The following is a 17841-nucleotide window of genomic DNA, read 5'->3' on the forward strand; positions in this document are numbered from 1 at the left end:
GATGCCTCCTCCTCAGATTAGAAGCAAGGGCATTCTGCTGCACAAGGAAAGCAAGCAAGCAAGTTCCTGTTAAACAGTTATGACAATCTGGCTGACTCCACAGTGCTGGAGGTTCCTTCACTAGAAAGCTAGTTTAGTGCTTTACTAACCTGGTTTCCATTTGGCTGGGTCACCTTCATGGGTGGCTCCTGCACTGCAGGGCTGACTGTAGCTGAGTATGTATATGCCACCTGGGGAATCAGAATAGTCTGCTTGTTGGCAGCGAGCGCACGTAAGCACGGGACACTGCTCTGGTCAGCAATGGCCACAATTGTGGGTAACTGGGCAGTGACTGTAGGAATAGCAATATTTATGGGGTTGGCACTTGGTGGGATTACATTTACAGCTTGTTCTGAGTCTGTAACACAGCTGTCCTTTTGTGGCTCCTTTTTTGCACAAGACAAGTTCAAGGGTTCTTCCTGGACAGAATAAACACTGTTCTGGTAAACACTACTGATAGTCGACCTTTCCAGTAACTCTCCCTGTTGCTTTGGTAGTGAGAGATCAAGAGGTTCTACTTGGGGCTCCTCCTGGGCACCCTCTGCCCCGCAAGAGTAGCCCTGCAGGTTCCGGGCTGAGGAAAGGTTTAGAGGCGAAGGGGATGACGTGCAACTTCTGGAACCATTAATGGCTGGTCCTACTGGTAACACCGGAGAGCTCGTCATTTTGAGAGGACTTTGTCCACTTGGGCCGTCTTCCTGGGGCTCACTTCCATCTGCAGGTGGAGGCTGTTCATCGGTTTTTGTGGGGGTGTTTACTGCACCCGTTTCTGGAGAGGGTGGTTCAGGAGACTGTCCCGGAATCTGTCCAGCTTGCATCTTTTCAAACCACTTTTTCACCACATCCAGCGGCAGGTTCACAGAATCCGCAATCTTTGAGAGCTCTTCTGCGCTGGGCTGCGCATTCAGGGCATAGTAGGCTTTTAAGAGCGACAGGAGGTTCTTTAAAGGTGGCTGACTGGGAGACAAATCGCCATCTCCGCCTGATGAGGCGGAGGCCTCTGGCTTCTCGGCTGCTGGGGCAGGGGGTGGAGGCTGAGCAGGCTCCGGGTCATAGTGCTTTAGTTCTGGAAGTGCGTTGAGGTCTCCTGGGCAGTCATCACACAGAAGACAAGTGCTATCATCCACAGCCCCGTCAAAGCTTTTGTCCTTCTCTGATTTAACAGTCAGATCTTCTGGTAACTTCTCACTTTTGCAGCTGTTTGTAGGGGCTGGGTTTTCTTTCTTTAAATTCTGAGGAACAACCTGGAGTTGACTAGGCTGCTCAAGACTGTAGTTGATGATGATTTTGGTTGTTCCATCTTGATCAACTAAAGGAAGACTGATGGCAGAAATAACAGAATGACCACCCTGTTGGATGGATGAAGCATTGGCTGCTTCTTGCTCTTTGGATGCAAGACTGGCTTGATTATTCTCCAAAACTTGCCGTATTACGTTACCATCTACTGCCACTTTAAGTACATTCTGAATGTCACTTAAATTGATACTTATGGGAGATACCAAACCAACTGTTGGCAGAACAACAGCTTGCACCACACCCTGAGGAGAACTGGTTGCCTGCAATTGGCCACCGCTGCTAAAAACCCCATTTTGTAAAGGGGTTGAACAGTTGATTCCTGAAGCAACCACTATGGGTTTGAACTCATAATCCACAGGTTCAGTTTTGATTTGGTTTACAGAAAGCGGTTCTTGAAGGGGTTTATTCTCTATCTTCTGTCGTATCTGTGGGCGCGTGGGACTGCCTGGTGACGCCGAAAGAGATGGTGAGGAACACTGAGATGTCTTGAGTCCTGATCTGGGCCTCCCGTTCACAGGCATCAAGCTAATACACTTCTTACTGCTTATGTGTGAGCTATAGGAACCAGAGTGGGAAAAACGTTTCTTGCAGTTTGGGCATTCATATGGCTTCTCTCCTAAACAACAACAACAAAATGGAGTCACTGAATCATTACACTTTCACATGGTCCAACAATAAGAAACAGCCATCTTAATAAAGCAAGACTCCTGTGTGTGCCCATGACACTGTTTTATTTATCACTTCAAGTTCAACAGCTACAGGAATGTTAGGAGCATGTACTGAATGGTGCGCTAGCCCAGCGGGACCTGTCATGTGTACACAGCATCCCGCCGTGCACTCTGACTTCCGGCAGTGCTCAGATGGCCAACAGAAACACTCCAGTCTTTTTCTTATCCTAGCTCATCAACCTGTGTAACGGGAAAATGCCACACATGCGTTTGCAGAGAAAGAGAAAGAAATGCAATCTCCTCTTGGGCTTAGGAGGCATGTGTGACCTTGACTGATAGATTCCCATGTCCTCATGGCCCCCCTGGAAAAGTCCTGTGTCCACTGACTTTCCCCAGAGACCAGGCTGTCTTGTGGAGACTGGGAATGCTGGCAGGTATGATAAAACTTTGTTTTTATGTTCAAACATATTTCATTTGGTTAAATCTAACATTTGTGCCAACTGACAGGAAAAAACAGTGTAAAGTCAGAGGAGGCCCTGCTGGTGGAGCCTTCCTTAGCATGCCGCCTAGACTTTGCAGTACACGGGGTGTTTCTTCTTGGCCACCAGATAAGAGTTTGGGATGATATTTTGAGAAGTACCGAGCCTAAAGCAACATTGCCACATGAGCCTAACGTTAAAATGCTGATTCTGACTGTTACAGGCTGCAGCTCCAGGAAGGGGCCTCCCGGGTCTCACTGGCCATGACTCTTACGTGCCCTAGGGTGGGGTCACCTGTGAAGTCTGGTGGCTCCTGGTGATCATGACAGCAGAATACTTTCCTTCAAGAGCTAAGCAGAGGCATTGAGGGAGTCAGTGTAAACGCTGCTGCTGCTGCTGCTGGGGGCCAAGGCCAAGGACCAGCGAGACCCATCTTATTTGGAGGGCCAGATACTAAAATTTCAAAGGAGCTAAGAAGCCTCTTCGGACTCGCTCAAGAGTGCATTTGTCTACTTGCTTCAGTCTCTGCTTAAACTGTTTGAATGAGGCAGGTGAGGCCTGCAGCCCCTGCAGGATGCCTGGTGGACATCCAGGCTCTCCCACAGCCTTGGTTCAGATGGCGGCTCCATCACATACCGCTTCCTCTGTCCTTCCAGCCTTGGTGCTTTGGCATGTGAATTCAGACATATTCTCACTGGGTTGCTATGAGATTGTACAACAGACTTTCAGTGTGCTCCCTACAAACTGCAGTGTTCCCTTCAAAAAGCAATCTTACCAAGAGACAGGCTAAGGGCTGAGCCAGAAGCTGCTGGCTTTTCTGCCCATGCCATTCCCTGCTTTCCTCTCTGACCCCCACACAGCAGGCTTTATTGTTTTTACAAGCAGGCCTCCAGATCCACTACACAGTCTCCAGCTTCCCTGCAGACCGAACAAATCAGGATCCTCCATGAGCTTTCTCAGGACAGGGCCTCAGGACCCTCTCGGCTTCCTGTTCTCCCTCTGGGCACACATGCTGCCTGGAGCAGGATTTGATGCTCAGCGTCACGAGATACAAGTGTACAGTGGCCATGAGGCAAAGGGTATGTGACAGTGCAGTTCTGTTTGACATGGGGTCTAGTCTACCTCAGCTCAGTCCAACACTGTTCATGACTTGATAAGAGCTTTAATGAGTCACAGAGCTAATCTCCTATTAGAGAAACAGGAAGGCAGACGTGTAACACCATAGTGGTCAAGGCCATGGCTTGGAGTTGCGATGTTGCTGACAGAGTGCAGGTATGTCATGAACTAGCTTGGTGACCTTGGAGAAGGTAATTAAGCCTATGCATCTTTATGAGGAAGAGGGTGTGTGTGACAGGATGTATTTTATGGGGTTATTTGAGGCCTACAGAAGTAAATGCCAGCACATTCTACGTGCTACATGTTATTTTCTTACTGCTCAGAATCACCTTGATATTTCACCATGGTGAGAAAGGATACGTATAGAGTAATTGTTCTAAGCCTAAGTCATTTGTTGGAAACCTCTTAGCTTCTCACTTCTGCCCACAGCATGACTTTTACTTTGGCTATGGTACCAGCTTAACCTGGAGTTCTGTCAGAGCATGGCACACATTGAGTGTTTTTAGGGGCTGAGATAGGGGACTGTCACAACTTACACCAGCATGCTGAGTGCACGGAATCACTACAGCAGGACTTTGTAGAGAGGTTTGGACCCTGCACAGGGGCGCTTTTGTCCTCCCCGAGTGGAAACATGGGAGCTTCTGGAGCATAGCTCACTTCCTAGCAAGGCACACATCTGCCCGTTAGTGCACATGATCTGCCTGGGTTCACAGCCAGAGCTTTATGGTGATGAGAACAGAGCAACAACCCAGGGCATTTCAGGAAGTGTAAAGTGTGGACTCTGATCCTCAACACATTTTAAAAGCTAAAGAAAAAAAACCTATGGGAAAGAAAACCCACTGCAGATGCTTTCTGAAGCATGTGCAGGCCGGTCACTAAGTGTTAAGCACCCTGACACTGAGTGCTTTGCAAGCTTCCTGTGTGGAGACTGTGAGCTTTTGTTTTTTAAGTTTCAAGTTATTATCTGAAAATTTGTAAAATCTAAAGAAAATGGGTTCAGTGAGCAGATTCAGAGGATAAAGTTCATCAAGCCTGATGGCCAGAGTTTGACCCTGGAGAACCATGTTGTAGAAGGAGCGTTCCAACCCTGCAAACCGTGCTCTGACCTCCACAGTGTATTGTGGCACACACATGAACGTATACATACCCAAACACATGCATGTATACACTCTCACACACAGCACATTAAAAAAATGTCACAACAACAGCCTAATTAATAGTTTCTCAAATGTTTAGTCTCAATGTCTATATCTGGTCTCTTGGAAAGACCAGGATCAGGAAGGAGGCTGGCAGTGTGGTGCCGGGTCCTGGCTGGCACTTGGAGAAGCCCTGCCTTAAAGTCTTCCTCTGGCAGAGACCAGACTTTCAAAGAGCTTGTACATTTGGTCTGTATCCAAGTGGCTACTTCAGAGAAACACGTTTTCGAAATCACACTCGGGTGAAATATCAGTAGCTACTACTGAAGAATCTGACTGAAAAACAGAAACTCTATCACGGTTTTCTATAGTCTTTAAAATAATTCTCATGATGAAATAAATGATATTTTCTTCTTTTAAATTTGTTTTTAAGTGCACTGGTGTTTTGCATACATGCATGTTTTTATGTGCACTGGTGTTTTGCATACATGCATGTCTGTGTGAGAGTGTCAGATCCCCTGTGACTGAAATTACAGACAGCTGTGAGCTGCCATGTGAGTGCTGATAATTGAGCTTGGCCCTCTGGAAGAGCAGACAGTGCTCTTAACCCCTGAGCTGTCTCTCCAGCCTCCATACTTTGTTCTTTATGATGCTCTAAGGAACATTTTCCATAGACTGAGTAGCAGGAACGGTAGTCCCAGGTTTACTCACAGCATGACTTGCTGTGTGCATGCCTCATGGAGGAGAAGGTGAAGAGTAAGGCGCGCCACACACGCTGAGGGGAGTCTTGTGTTCCCTGAGCTGGTACTCGCTTTTATGCATCAGCACTGGCTGCTCATCGAGATCTTGATGATGTAAATTCACTTCCCGACCATGGGCTTTGCTCACCAAGCAGGATTTCTCCATTAAAGGTCAATGTCTTGCTTCTAGGCCATTGTTTTGATCTTTGGGATTAGCTATGCACGCCAACTCTGTACCCCTGGGAGAGCTGATAAATGCTAATGTGAAACTACACCATAAACCTTATCCACCAAGTTTTATCTTGATTTTGTTCTTTACCCCTAGTTGCAACATTTACCAACCCTCTTGTTTAGCTAATGTTTCAAACCTTCTCTTGTATGAAGGTAGATTATTGACCATGAGTCAGTGCTGTCCAGTAGCACAGAGGCTAAGGACAGTCTACCGTGTGGGCTGTAAGAGAGCACCTATACTCTCCAGAAAAATTAATAAATAAGTGCATGAAGATAAATTCAAAGTTTCCTCTAAGGATCTTGGTTTGAGCATTTCAAGGAACAACTTTGGCATACTTATCACTGGACACACAATTCCAGATGACACAGGACTGCTGTCACCCAGAAGCCACCTGCTACCCGCCTGGGAGACAGGCCAGTGCATGTTTTAATCAAAACAACAGGCTTCACAGTGTGATGTGGGACCACTAAACTTTATGAGTTTTTGTCATTAAATCTAAAAACCAATGCAAAACTCGTGTGGAACAAAAAGCTGAGGACTCTGGGGAACACAGTTTTCTTTTAAATTCTCATTTATGCTAAAATACTCTCCTTACGCTGCCTGAGCTCTCTGGGTCCACGCCACCTCCATGCTTTCATTAAGTTCGTTTCTACTTTCCCCATGTAAAGGCTATCTTATACTATATTCAGACAGGAAGATGGGGTCTGCTCTATCACATACTTCAGAGGTTAGACACTAATAAAGTATCATTTGATTGGGAAAGCTGCGAGTGGACCTTACACACGTGCACCTGTTACGACAGGTTGACTTGTTAGCATGGATGCATGGCTGTCTGGGTGCGGCGAGAAAGCGCATACTCACCGCTGTGGATTCGTAAGTGCTCTTTCAGATGGTGTTTGTATTTGAATGCTTTTCCACACTCAGTGCACTTGAACTTACGGTTGCCCCCAGACTGCGTGACATGTCTCTGCAAGAAAGAACTGGTGTTTAGGTCCTCCACTCCAGGGAGGCTTCATGATCCGTCTGTCTGTTAGAGCGTCATGAACAGAGGGTTATTTGGTGAAAGTAGAGTGCTGCACATTTTATAAGGATCCAGGGATGGTCTTGTCTGCACTCTAGATTACAGATAAAGAAGGCAAGCTGACTATAGCAATCTGTTAACAGAAAGGACCTGACAGGAGTACCAGGCCCATCCCAAGAGGATGGTACTTCGATCTGAAATGATTTCTGAAAATACGTTCATCGTTTCCATAAGTATCAGCTGTGTGTGCTCCCAGCTATTGTGTTTTTGCTCTATTACTTCCTGTGTCCCGACTGCCTACAACAGTCTGCCATACAACGTAAGTGAGCTATGTACTGAGTGCACACCTTAAAAAGACAGAAATGCTCACTGCGTGGTCATCGTGTGACCTCCTAAGGCCTGAGAGACCGGCACTCGTGACAGCTTCTGACCTCTCAGCCATCCTTCCTCACACCGGCTCCCACGTCACAGCTTTTTCAGTTCACACCCATCAGAAAACTGCTCACTAAAGTGGGCATCATGGTCATTGCACATATTAAGACTGTTTTTATAGTGTTGCTTCAGCTTTGCTATCTGTCCGTTCTTTAGCAAGGGCCTGACTACGCTGTGGCCACATCAGCCTCTAAAGCAGAGCGTTCTCTATGGCGCTGTCCCAGCAAAGCCTCCGTAGCAAGGCCCAGGAGTAGGCGGCCATTTCCCCAGGAGATGCTCTCAGGTCAGCTTCTTCCTTTTTCCCATAGCTTCCCACTTTCAACAGTTCCCCTCGGGACCTCACCATTAGGTCGGTGCTGCTGAAAACTCTGGGTTCTCTCACATCAGTACCACTCCCCCATTATTATTGGAATTTGTGAGTGATGTCAGTGTCCTGAGCAAACATGTTGACTGTTCCTTCCCTTTCTGTTGATGTTTTGTAGAGGTTCTCCATCACTTTAGCCAAGGCACTGGCACTACTTGTGGGATAAGTGACCTGTATTCGATATCTACACTATAAAGACAACACTTTAGATGTAACTTAGAGTTAAAACATTCAATTTATACTTCTAGAAAATGGTCCTGGTGACAGAGAATTAGAATAAGCCATCAGAGTTGAGTCATCAAGCTAAAAATTCTCAAACTTAAGGCTTTAGAGAGGGCAGTGTCCCATTACTACTACAGACAAACCATAGTAGCTTACACTAAGTGTAGTGTCTGCCTTGAAGAAAATTAAAAAATGAAAGCTTCCCCTCACTTTGGTTAGTGCCAAGGGCAAATGGTTTAAAGGCCAGTGTCCATCTTCTGATACAGACCATGTTTACAGAACACCCTGGAGTTTCTCAGACTCAGCACACTTAGTATAGCTTATGCAAAACAAATTAGGTTGGCAAGGCGCTTATCTGAAAGGAAGGCTCATTCACAACCCCTTACTTGTCTGTAAGACTGCAGACATCTGCCATGTCTGCACAGGATGTGTAAGTGCCCAGCGTGCCCGCCTTTCTTGAGGCCGCTGAGCGTGGGAAGGCGGCAGGCTCCCACTTTCACTTACTTGCTCTCTTCCTGACTTGTGTGATGTCATATGACGCTCGAGCTGGGTTCTGTATGCGAAGGTGTAACTGCACAGGGAGCAGCTGAAGTTGTCTTCGTTCTTCTCATGGCGGTACTTAATGTGCTCCTTCAGAGAGGTGAAGCGCTTGTAGCCTCTGTCACAGTACGGGCAGGTGAGCAATTGGGAAAACGCATCTGGTGTTCCTGGCAAGGGAAGGGACACGGTAACTGGAGGCAGTCAAGGAACATGGTCAGTCACCGCCTAATGCCTGGGCCGCACGCAGCGCAGTCTTCACGTTTGCCTCCACACCAGGAAGGGTGGACAGTCAGTTCCATTTATGAAGGAGAAAATGTGACAATAAATACAGGTTGAGACCTTAAAAGTTACATAGCAAGCCAATGATGAATTGGGCATTTAACCACAGCTTTCGGATCTCCCCAGTTCTTCCCTTCTTTTGTGTGGTTGGCTGGAGAACACACGGAAATTAGGATCGAGTTACGCAGTATGGGAGCCATATAGCTCGCACGTGACAACTCCATCGCTTGCTTGGCACTAACTCTTGTCATGTGAGTTACTGCCATATGTGAGTGGTGCAGTTTCCAAGGTGTCCAGGGTGTGGCCACATGACAGAGTTCAGACCACAAAGGGCGTGGCAGACCCAGGGAAGTGGTGGGATCACCAGGGCTGAGAATCATGTCATAAGTTGGAGTACTTTGCCAATTATTACCATTTTTAGCAGTTTCTCCCATTTTGTTTTTCAGATTAGTTCATGAGTGATATTTTACTATAAATATACCCTCTACTTTATTTAATTTTAAATTCTTTTTAGAAAATAGGCAACCTGGGGCTGGAGAGATGGCTTAGCACTACCATGCTCTTCCAAGGGTCCCCGGGTTCAATTCCCAGCACCCACATGGCAGCTCACAACTCTCTGTAACTCCAGTTCCAGGGGACTCAACACCTTCCCAAAGACATCCATACAGGCAAAACACCAATGCACATAGAATAACAAAATAAAATAAGTAAATTATTAAAAAAAAAAGAAAGCAGGCAACCTAAGGTGGTTGACAGGACTCTGCAGGCGACTCCTCATAAGCACATGCTGCTCTCCTGGAGTACAAGTGCACACAGAGCTGATGCCTCACGAAGAGCAGCCTGCAGATGAGAGACCGACCTGAATCTAGGTGCCTAGTCAAGGGTCCTGAAACCTCTACAAGCATGTGAAAAAGCCAGCTAGCCAGAGCTCCAAGCTCATTCTGGCCTCTTTAGCTAGGAGCCAGCAAGGCCACTGTGGTACAGAGAGTTTGCTTAGGGATCATCCTAACATGGGCTCTCCTCTTTAGGAGAAAACCATGTTATAGTTTGCACACGATGATGGGAAACTAGTATTTTGGGTCTGTCCTCTGCCAGAATGGCCATTGCACCTTACAGAGTTTAGGTAGCTGTAACGCCAAGAGGCAGGGTCTGTTGCTGTGGGGCACAATGGCTCCTCCCCGTGCCAGAGAGCATGCGCGCCATCATTGCCACGGACTGTCTTCATGTTAGTTCTTGTAATCAGCAAGTGAACTGTTCATGAGCTGGGAAATGGTAGGTTGTGCACGACAGCTGAATAGGAAGTTATTTCCATATAGGTAGATTGGATTCTCTTAAACATGAAGTATGGACTTCTTTCTTTTCTTTTCTTTCTTTCTTTCTTTTTCTTTTTTTTTCTTTTTTTTTTTTTGAGACAGGGTTTCTCTGTGTAGCCCTGGCTGTCCTGGAACTCGCTCTGTAGACCAGGCTGGCCTCAAAGTCACAGAGATCCACCTGCCTCTGCACCGTCCCCTCCCCCAAGGCTGGGACTAAGGTGTGTGTCACCACGCCAGCTCATTGTCACCCTTCTTTACTCACTGGGGTTCACACTGGACTAAAGCAGATCTTGAAAAGCTACCGGGCCCAAGTGTGTATGCTCTCAACCAGGCCACTGTCTTTTACTTGCTGAAAGAGTAACAACCAACCAACAAAAATAACCAAACTCCTCCTCACTTCTGCCAGCAGCCGCCATCTCAATGGCAAGTGACCCGGGCACTGTAGGATCTGTGAGCTGCGCTGACTCTTTTCATGAGTACCTGACAGGAGTATGTGCTTCTTGTGTTTCCTTCCGTAGACATATGACCCCACAATAGAGTAATAGAAAAAGAGTACTGGCTGGTTTTCTGTGTCAACCTGACACAAGCTAGAGTCGTCAGAGAGGAAGCAGCCTCAGTTGAGGAAGTGTCTCCATGACACCCAGCTCTAAGCATGTTTTTCACTTAGTGATTGATGGGAGAGGGCCCAGCCAATGGTGGGTGGTGCCACCCCTAGCTGATGGTCCTGGGGTCTATAAGAAAGCAGGCTGAGCATGCCAAGGGGAGCAAGCCAGTGAGCGGCAGCCCTCCATTACCTCTGCATCAGCTCCTGCCTCCAGGTCCTGCCCTGCTTGAGTTCCTGTCCTGCCTTCCTTCAGTAATGAACAGCAACATGGGTGTGTAAACTGAATAAACCCTTTCCTCCCAAACTTGCTTTTTAGTCACAGTGTTCCATTGCAGCAACAGAAACCCTAACTAAGACAAATTGCACTTCCTTAACTTGAGAAAGAGAGCCAAGTGCTAAGCTGTGCTCACCATTTTCATCATGGCCACTGGCTTCTGGCGTGCCCTGCCGCTGGTCCTCCTCGGGCGCCTCAGGATAAATGACGGCGGTGTCTTGTTGTTGCAGGAACTCTTCCACGTTAGGATCATGGTTTTGCTCATTTTCTGCATCTGAGTCGCACTCGTCATCTTTTACTAAAAGAAACACATTCTCCATCAAAAGCTATTTGGCACCAACTTGTTTTAAAGTTTTTCTAAGTAAGAATTTACCTTGATAGGACATATGATCCTTCTTGAAAGTGTAGGGCACCCACCTGAATGCTAAAAATGTATCCTACTTATTTTGCAGTCTATGAAGTATTTGCCTTAGATTCAAGTGCTGTGACTGTCTGGAATTCTCAGGTCTCTGTTAGCTCTAGAGCCACACTGTGTCTCTCCTCACTAAGCACAACTCAGGGAAAGTGAGACTGGAGAAAGCCTTCTCACTTAGTGATGAGTCACGGGAATGGTCCCTTCACTGTCTGTGGTGAGCTTGCAGTTATGGTTGTGACATCTAAAGTCATACTGTGAGCCTGGGTCACTCTCACATACACTGTTCTCTCAGTTTAGTGTGTGATTTCCTAGAACTTAGACTTAGTAATCATCTGTAGTTAGACATCTGAGTCAAAAGGTATCAAATTGGCCCAAATGCTTCTCAGAACAAGCTATTCCTTCTTGGCGTATGCCTCAATAAGCGTTTACTTTAACATGGCGTATTGGCAGGGACATTTTTTCCTGAGTTCAAAGGTTTAAGAGACTCAGAATGTGCTTCCCTTTGGCATGGTGACCCAGAATACCCTGGGATCTGTGGGCAGCATTGCTGCTCCATGGTCCCTGTTCCCTGCACTGGCCCCAGGACATAATCTACTCCATGCTGTGACTAATGAGTCCACAAGGGTCTAGACAGAGGTTCTCTGTGGAGCCCTAGCTGTCCTGGACCCAGGCCGACTCTGTAAAGAGCCCTTTCCTAGGACACGGAGCCCGGACCCTGCTAACTCTCATCTGAAGGATGTTAAAGTGGTCTTGCTAAATCTTGTGCGTAGTAGAACTGACAGACTCTTTAGGGTGGATCTCCATCTGAGACTTGAGAACTAATGGTGCGGTGACAGCTGTCACCAACCGTCTGGCCTTTTCACACAGCTGATAAGCAACCATCGAGCTTCGCTTGTACCCTGGGAATGGTATCGTTTAACCCATGGCAGCCAGCTCCACGGCAATTGGCCACTCCTGCACTGGGAGCCATCTTCCTCAGTCCTGTCGGTCACCATCATGGAGTCAGTGTCTAGTTGGCAAAGGTGAGCCTGGCACTTCTGGTTCTCGTTCCTCATCGCCATCGCCGTGTGCTTTCTCAGCATCCGACAGTTCTAGAGCTTTGATTCTCATGGGATTCTTTGGTCTCACTTTCACATACTGAAAGGGAGAAAATGGCGCATTCCTTCTCCGTCCATGACCTTAAGGCGCCGAAGGAGAAACTACAATGCTGACCAAAGTGATGTAAAACAAAGCCGGTCTCCCAGGTTTCCTTGTTTACATGGATTTCTGTGAGGCGTGAAGGTGTGACTGGAAGTGTGTGGGGTCTAATCAGGAAGCTGCAGCAGCTATATAATGATACAGACGGAGGAAGTGGGCCACATCGTCTTGAGATGTCCTCATGAATGGCACCCCTAACTGCAGGGGCTGCTAGAGGGGACAAAGCATTCTGAAACCTCACTCTTAGGGCATCCGTCGTTAACTGGGATTTCTGAATAGCTAAGGAACTTCATGGCAGTGGCACCGAACCCTGTGCGGTTTCAGCTCATTCTAGATTCACTCATGAAGTGTGTGTAGATGTTGTTATCTTATAGGTTATAGAGTTAGATTTGCCAAGATGCTCACACCTATTTTTCTCAAATAGGTGTGAAAGATTTCAAGTTATAAATTTTTTTATTTTATAACATGGTAATACTTTCTATATCACAGTAAAAAACTACATATATAGTACACACACACACACACACACACACACACACACACACACACAGCTTCTGGAATACCCAGTTTTTAGATAGTGCTGACTTTTCAGAATCATACAGCCCACACGTTATGCTTCAGGAGGTGCTGTATGAGCCTACAGTGCACTGTGTGTCTACACTCACTCGCCTGGAGACAGAGGACTGCATAGCATACATAGCTTTCAAAGGGCAGGTCAATCATTTACATGATCTTAATCTTGACTTCATGGTCTGTTAGTCTATACAAAATGTATTTATTATACATCTTTAACTTATAATTTACTTTTCATATATTTCCTACTGAAGAATTTTTAAAAATAAAATCCCTTAATATGTGTATAGACACAACTCTCTGAGCTGAGACACTGAAGGCATTTTCGACTCTCCTTACAGGAAGACTGCCTCTGTAGACTGATGTGATATTAATGACAGGTGTTGCTAAGTTAGGCTTCTAGGTAGAAATTTCCTGGACATTGGGTGAGATAAAGGATTGGTCAAAGTATAGTACATGAAGAAAGACAAAAGGATTATTAAAATGTACAGGCAAAATTCTGAAATTAATCATATTTCAATTTCACCAACCAAAAAGGTATCTCTAAGCCAATAGAGGAAAAATGGAGGCTCAGAGTGAGCTCTGTTCGCTTCCCTGGTACTAGTGAAAATGAGTGCCTGATGCTAAGGTAGGGTGGAAACTTTGTTCTAAGTATGTGATAACGTGTTAAAGCAATTTGTTGGCAAATAAGTGTATCTGATGATGGTGTACCCCCCTGGAGTTGTATAGAGAATTAACACAGATAAAACAAACACACAACCCCCCCCCCCAATTATTTCATCTTATTTGAGAATAAGGTTATCTAGTGCTGAATGGAATCAGAAACACAGTTAATATCACCAGGTGTGCTGGTGCATGGTTGTAATTCCAGCCTGCAGGACGCTGAGGCAGGAGGATCATCATGAGTTCTAGGCCAGCTTAGGCATCCAAGTGAGACCCTGTTCCAAAAAACCCCAAAAACAGAAAATAAGAAGGAAAGGTGTGGAGAGTAGGAGAGAGGAAGAGAGGCAAAGGGGGAGAAGGAAGGCGGAGGAAGGCAGGGGGAGGAAGGCAAGGAATCCTTCCGCCAAGAGGGCGTGGTCATCCGGCTCAGCAGGGCTGTCAGAGGGACCCTGAGCCTATCCTAGCCAGTGCTATGTATCAAGGCACCAAAAGGTAACATTAGACTATTATATAAAGTAACTAAAAATGTTTCAGTTCTTTACTTCTCATCTACAGTAACATTTTTCTTTACTTTTTCCTTAGGCGAGACCAAACTGCCTGTCAGGTGCGGAGCCCAGGATTGCCAGCACAGGTTAAGGAAAGCAGATATTAACACAAAACCAAAGGTTTATCTAGCCCTCTGTATGAAGTCTTGAGAATTTACTTAGAAGCATGTCTAATATATCTGTCTTTCGGTCAACCCTGAACTAGTGATGATTAAATGATAAACTCACTTTTAGCTTTAATACTCTGCTTGCTGCTGAAATTAAAGAGAAATATCAACTTTATGCACATATGTATTTGCATATATCCCACCAACAGAACCTGTTGAGTCTATGTGACGTTACTTGTGTGTATGTTTTCAGGGCTGACCATTGTCACTGAACAAGCAATGCATACTTTCTTATAGAGAAATATGGTAGTTGATCAAAGATGCTTTCAGGTAGAAGACACATACTATGTTAGCACAAAACTCTATTCAGTATACAGAAATCAAGTATGCTAGAAACTATCTACTTTTAATATGAAATACAAAATCTGAAACACTCATTAATAAATCTGAATGCTATAAAGCCCAGATGTATCTAACCTGGGATAGCTTTGAGGACTGACCGCTGTTGTCCTGTGCCGATGAGCACTGTCCTGACATGTAGGAAGTGCTCTTACCATGAGCTATGTTTGCTAAAGCAGCACTCACAAGATGAGCATCCTAATTCTACAGTTAACGTTCTTCTCAAAACCAACCAACCAACCAACCATTAAGCTTCAGAAGAAGACAGATTTCCCAAGGTCCCCTGGGAGCTATCACTGCTAGCACGGCTGACTTGACATTAGGCTGCCTGCACTAAATTGCACTGTGTATATGAATTTACCATGTTTGATTTGAGGCTGGCGTGAATGATTCAGGTTTCATCCATCCATTTTAAGTGTTTGGAAGTGCACATGATGAAAAGATCAATTATGAAGCCAGTTTCCTCTAACTATGTATTTAATGTCAGAGCGGTATCAGAGTGACGGGCAAACTCCTCAGCAGCCAGTGATAGCTCAGTGTTTCCTTGGGTGGGACAAAATTCAACACTGGTTGTCAGGGTGCAGCACTACAGGACTACCCGCACAAATTAAAGACAGGAGATATATGACACAAACCTAAAAACTTCAGTGCTCAGTATAAAGCTTTTCCCTATGCAGAAACCTTTACCTTCTGGTTTTGAAGCTTTATGAACTATTACCTATATAAACACCAATGGGAAGAGCGGGTGTTTGGGGTGAGTGGCTGAAGGCTGGGCCTGGCTAGTCGCTCTCTTAGTGCATGAGCAGCTAAAGGAGGTCACTGCGGAAGAGACCTGGCAGCATTCTGAATAGATTACCGAGGACTCTGCACAGTGCTTCTATGGTACCCGCTCCCGGCAAGGATGACAAAAGTGGAGGCAAACTGCTAGTGTCTTTCTGTTCACTCTGTAGCCCTGGCTGGCTTTGGGTTGTCTGTGGAGATCTGGTGCTGGGATTAATGGAGCACCGCACTGTGCCTGGCATCAGGCTATGCCTTTTCGCCTGGAGCCATTTCCAAAGTACCATGCCATCCTTCCCCTTAGAGCCACACTCATTGGGACTGATTAAACACTGCCTTGCCCCACACTCCACCTCATGCTCCCAGGAGAGCCTGTAGACTAGATGGAGCAACAGCAAAGCTCACTTAGAAGCCTCTATGGCAGCAGTTTTTAACTCATGGATTGCAACTCCTTTGGGAGAGAATGGCCCTTTCACAGGAGTTGCCTGAGACCACCAGAAAGCAGATATTTACATTACAAATCATAATGGCAGCAAATTATCAGTTTTGAAAAAGCAACGAGAAGGGTGGCAGCATTAGGAGGGCTGACTGCTGCTGTCAGAGGGAAGGGCCTGGCATGTTGGCAGCCACTCTGGCTAATACTCTGCTTTCTCACATTTTTTTTTGAGGGGAAGAAATCTATGTGTTAGTACTTCAAACTGAAAAAAATGTATTTTTATAGTGAAGAACAAACAAATAAAACATCACGAGCCTAGAGCTATGGATGTGCTGTTTGGTAGATTTTGTCTGGAAGAGGGAATGGCCCCCTCCACCACCAACTCTGGTGGTACAATATTTATCAATCACCAAAGTTACCATTGAAGGCAACAAACAGATTTCTTTTGTTAGCATTACTGTTTTACTCAAAACAAAGACTAAATATTTCATATGGAATTATTATTTTACTAACACTAACTATCAAGTTTAATTAACCTATATAAGCTTTAAGATAGATGACAAATATTTGATAACAAGCATACCTGAATATATTATTCATGCAAGTTACACATGGCCAAGGTAAAGGACAAAAAAAGTTAGGCAGTTGGCATAACTCATATATTTCATTATTAATTAATTATTTGGAATGCAAAGACTGACTTTGAGGGAAATGGCAGCTATGTAGTGATAATGCTTATGGACGGGTTCCTGTTCTGGTTACTTCCAGGCCACTGATCAGTTATAAGAAGCCATAGATGAACTAAAGATGCATTTCCAACTCAACAAACCTTACTTAACACATTCTAAGCTATAAAAAAAAAAAAAAAAAAGAAAAAGAAAAAAAGAAAAGAAAAAGAGAAAAACAAAACAACTGAAATAACATTAGGAATATCTAATCCAAGGCTGAGTTTATATTTCATATATTTATATGTGTACATCATTTTGTGGAGAGCACATCTTAATGTTTGGAGTTCCTTGGTTTGCTTTACATCCTACTGGCCCTGCCAAGCTTACAGGCCATGGAAGAATGTTGATGCCAACACACATAAGAGATGGTTGAAGGTTCCCACTTAACTGTCTTGCTTCTTAGCTTTGGTCTGAGTCCATTACAATGGGCTAACCTGAACTCTCAGGAATATGTACTTTCAGTCACCTAGGAGCAAATTTCCTTGTTTACTATAATTGAATTTTATTTTGGTCACTGCAATCAGAAGTCACAAGAAAACAAGCTGATTCCTGTTTTCTGTGATCTTCATGGTTGTGACCTCTTATAGAGAACTTGATACTGCTTGCTTTTTGTCTTCTTCCTGTGGATAGCTCAAAGAAAATCAACAACTCATGACTCTGTTCACGGTAGTCACGAGTTTGCACTTCTCCAACGTTGATAAGAACATCATATACGTTCTAAGTATCATTTGAACACTATTTTAAAATTATCTGTAGGTTATATTTACTGTATGGAATAAAAATCGGTATTATATAAACCGATAACCATATACTATATTTAAATAACATTAACATACAGGTTTCCTTGTAGTGCCTTGTATGCTAAAATTCTAAACCAGTTAAGGAGGGCAAGATAAAAGGTGAGAAAACCGATGAAATGCAGGATTTACAAGCGCAAAAAGCCAATGTCACAAAAGACCTCTATCAAAGGCGAGCAGCAAGCCTCCCTGGGCATCTTGCACCACCTCCCCGCACCACCTCCCTGAGCTGCTGGCCTTTCCTTTCCTGACCAAAGTAAAGAACAGGGCATTAAGACAGATCCACACTCACAAATAATTTAACTGATGAAATGCAAAAAGGAATCTGAGTTCAGATTGTATTTTATCTTTTTTCATTTTAAAAATGGCAGGTGTGCTTCTTTATAAAATAACCAGGCAGATTTGCTGTCATAATGATATCTCAAAGAAACAAAAATCAGACCACTTTT

General features: G+C 45.0%; 1 protein-coding gene and 1 long non-coding RNA gene across 5 annotated transcripts in view; one reads left to right on the plus strand and one right to left on the minus strand.

The window, feature by feature from the left end:
- LOC311598542 overlaps nucleotides 1-14662 on the plus strand; it is a 34571-nt gene extending 19909 nt beyond the window's left edge. Inside the window, exons 2-3 of one of the 2 annotated variants that reach the window (XR_014779561.1) lie at nucleotides 12007-12414; nucleotides 14186-14662. This is a non-coding gene — a long non-coding RNA (uncharacterized lncRNA). The remainder of the gene's footprint in view (nucleotides 1-12006; nucleotides 12415-14185) is intronic. The other variant, XR_014779562.1, reaches the window with a different exon arrangement.
- Nucleotides 1-17841, minus strand: part of ZEB1 (zinc finger E-box binding homeobox 1) — a 173220-nt gene that overhangs the window by 6636 nt on the left and 148743 nt on the right. For all 3 annotated transcript variants that reach the window (XM_084783675.1, XM_084783677.1, XM_084783676.1), the window contains exons 3-6: nucleotides 10892-11053; nucleotides 8250-8452; nucleotides 6568-6673; nucleotides 150-1951 (exon numbers count right to left, since the gene is read on the minus strand). In XM_084783675.1, coding sequence (XP_084639801.1) covers nucleotides 150-1951; nucleotides 6568-6673; nucleotides 8250-8452; nucleotides 10892-11053 — 2273 coding nt within the window. The remainder of the gene's footprint in view (nucleotides 1-149; nucleotides 1952-6567; nucleotides 6674-8249; nucleotides 8453-10891; nucleotides 11054-17841) is intronic.

This window comes from Acomys minous, assembly GCF_964271855.1.
Source record: "Acomys minous genome assembly, chromosome: 5".
NCBI lineage: Eukaryota > Metazoa > Chordata > Mammalia > Rodentia > Muridae > Acomys > Acomys minous.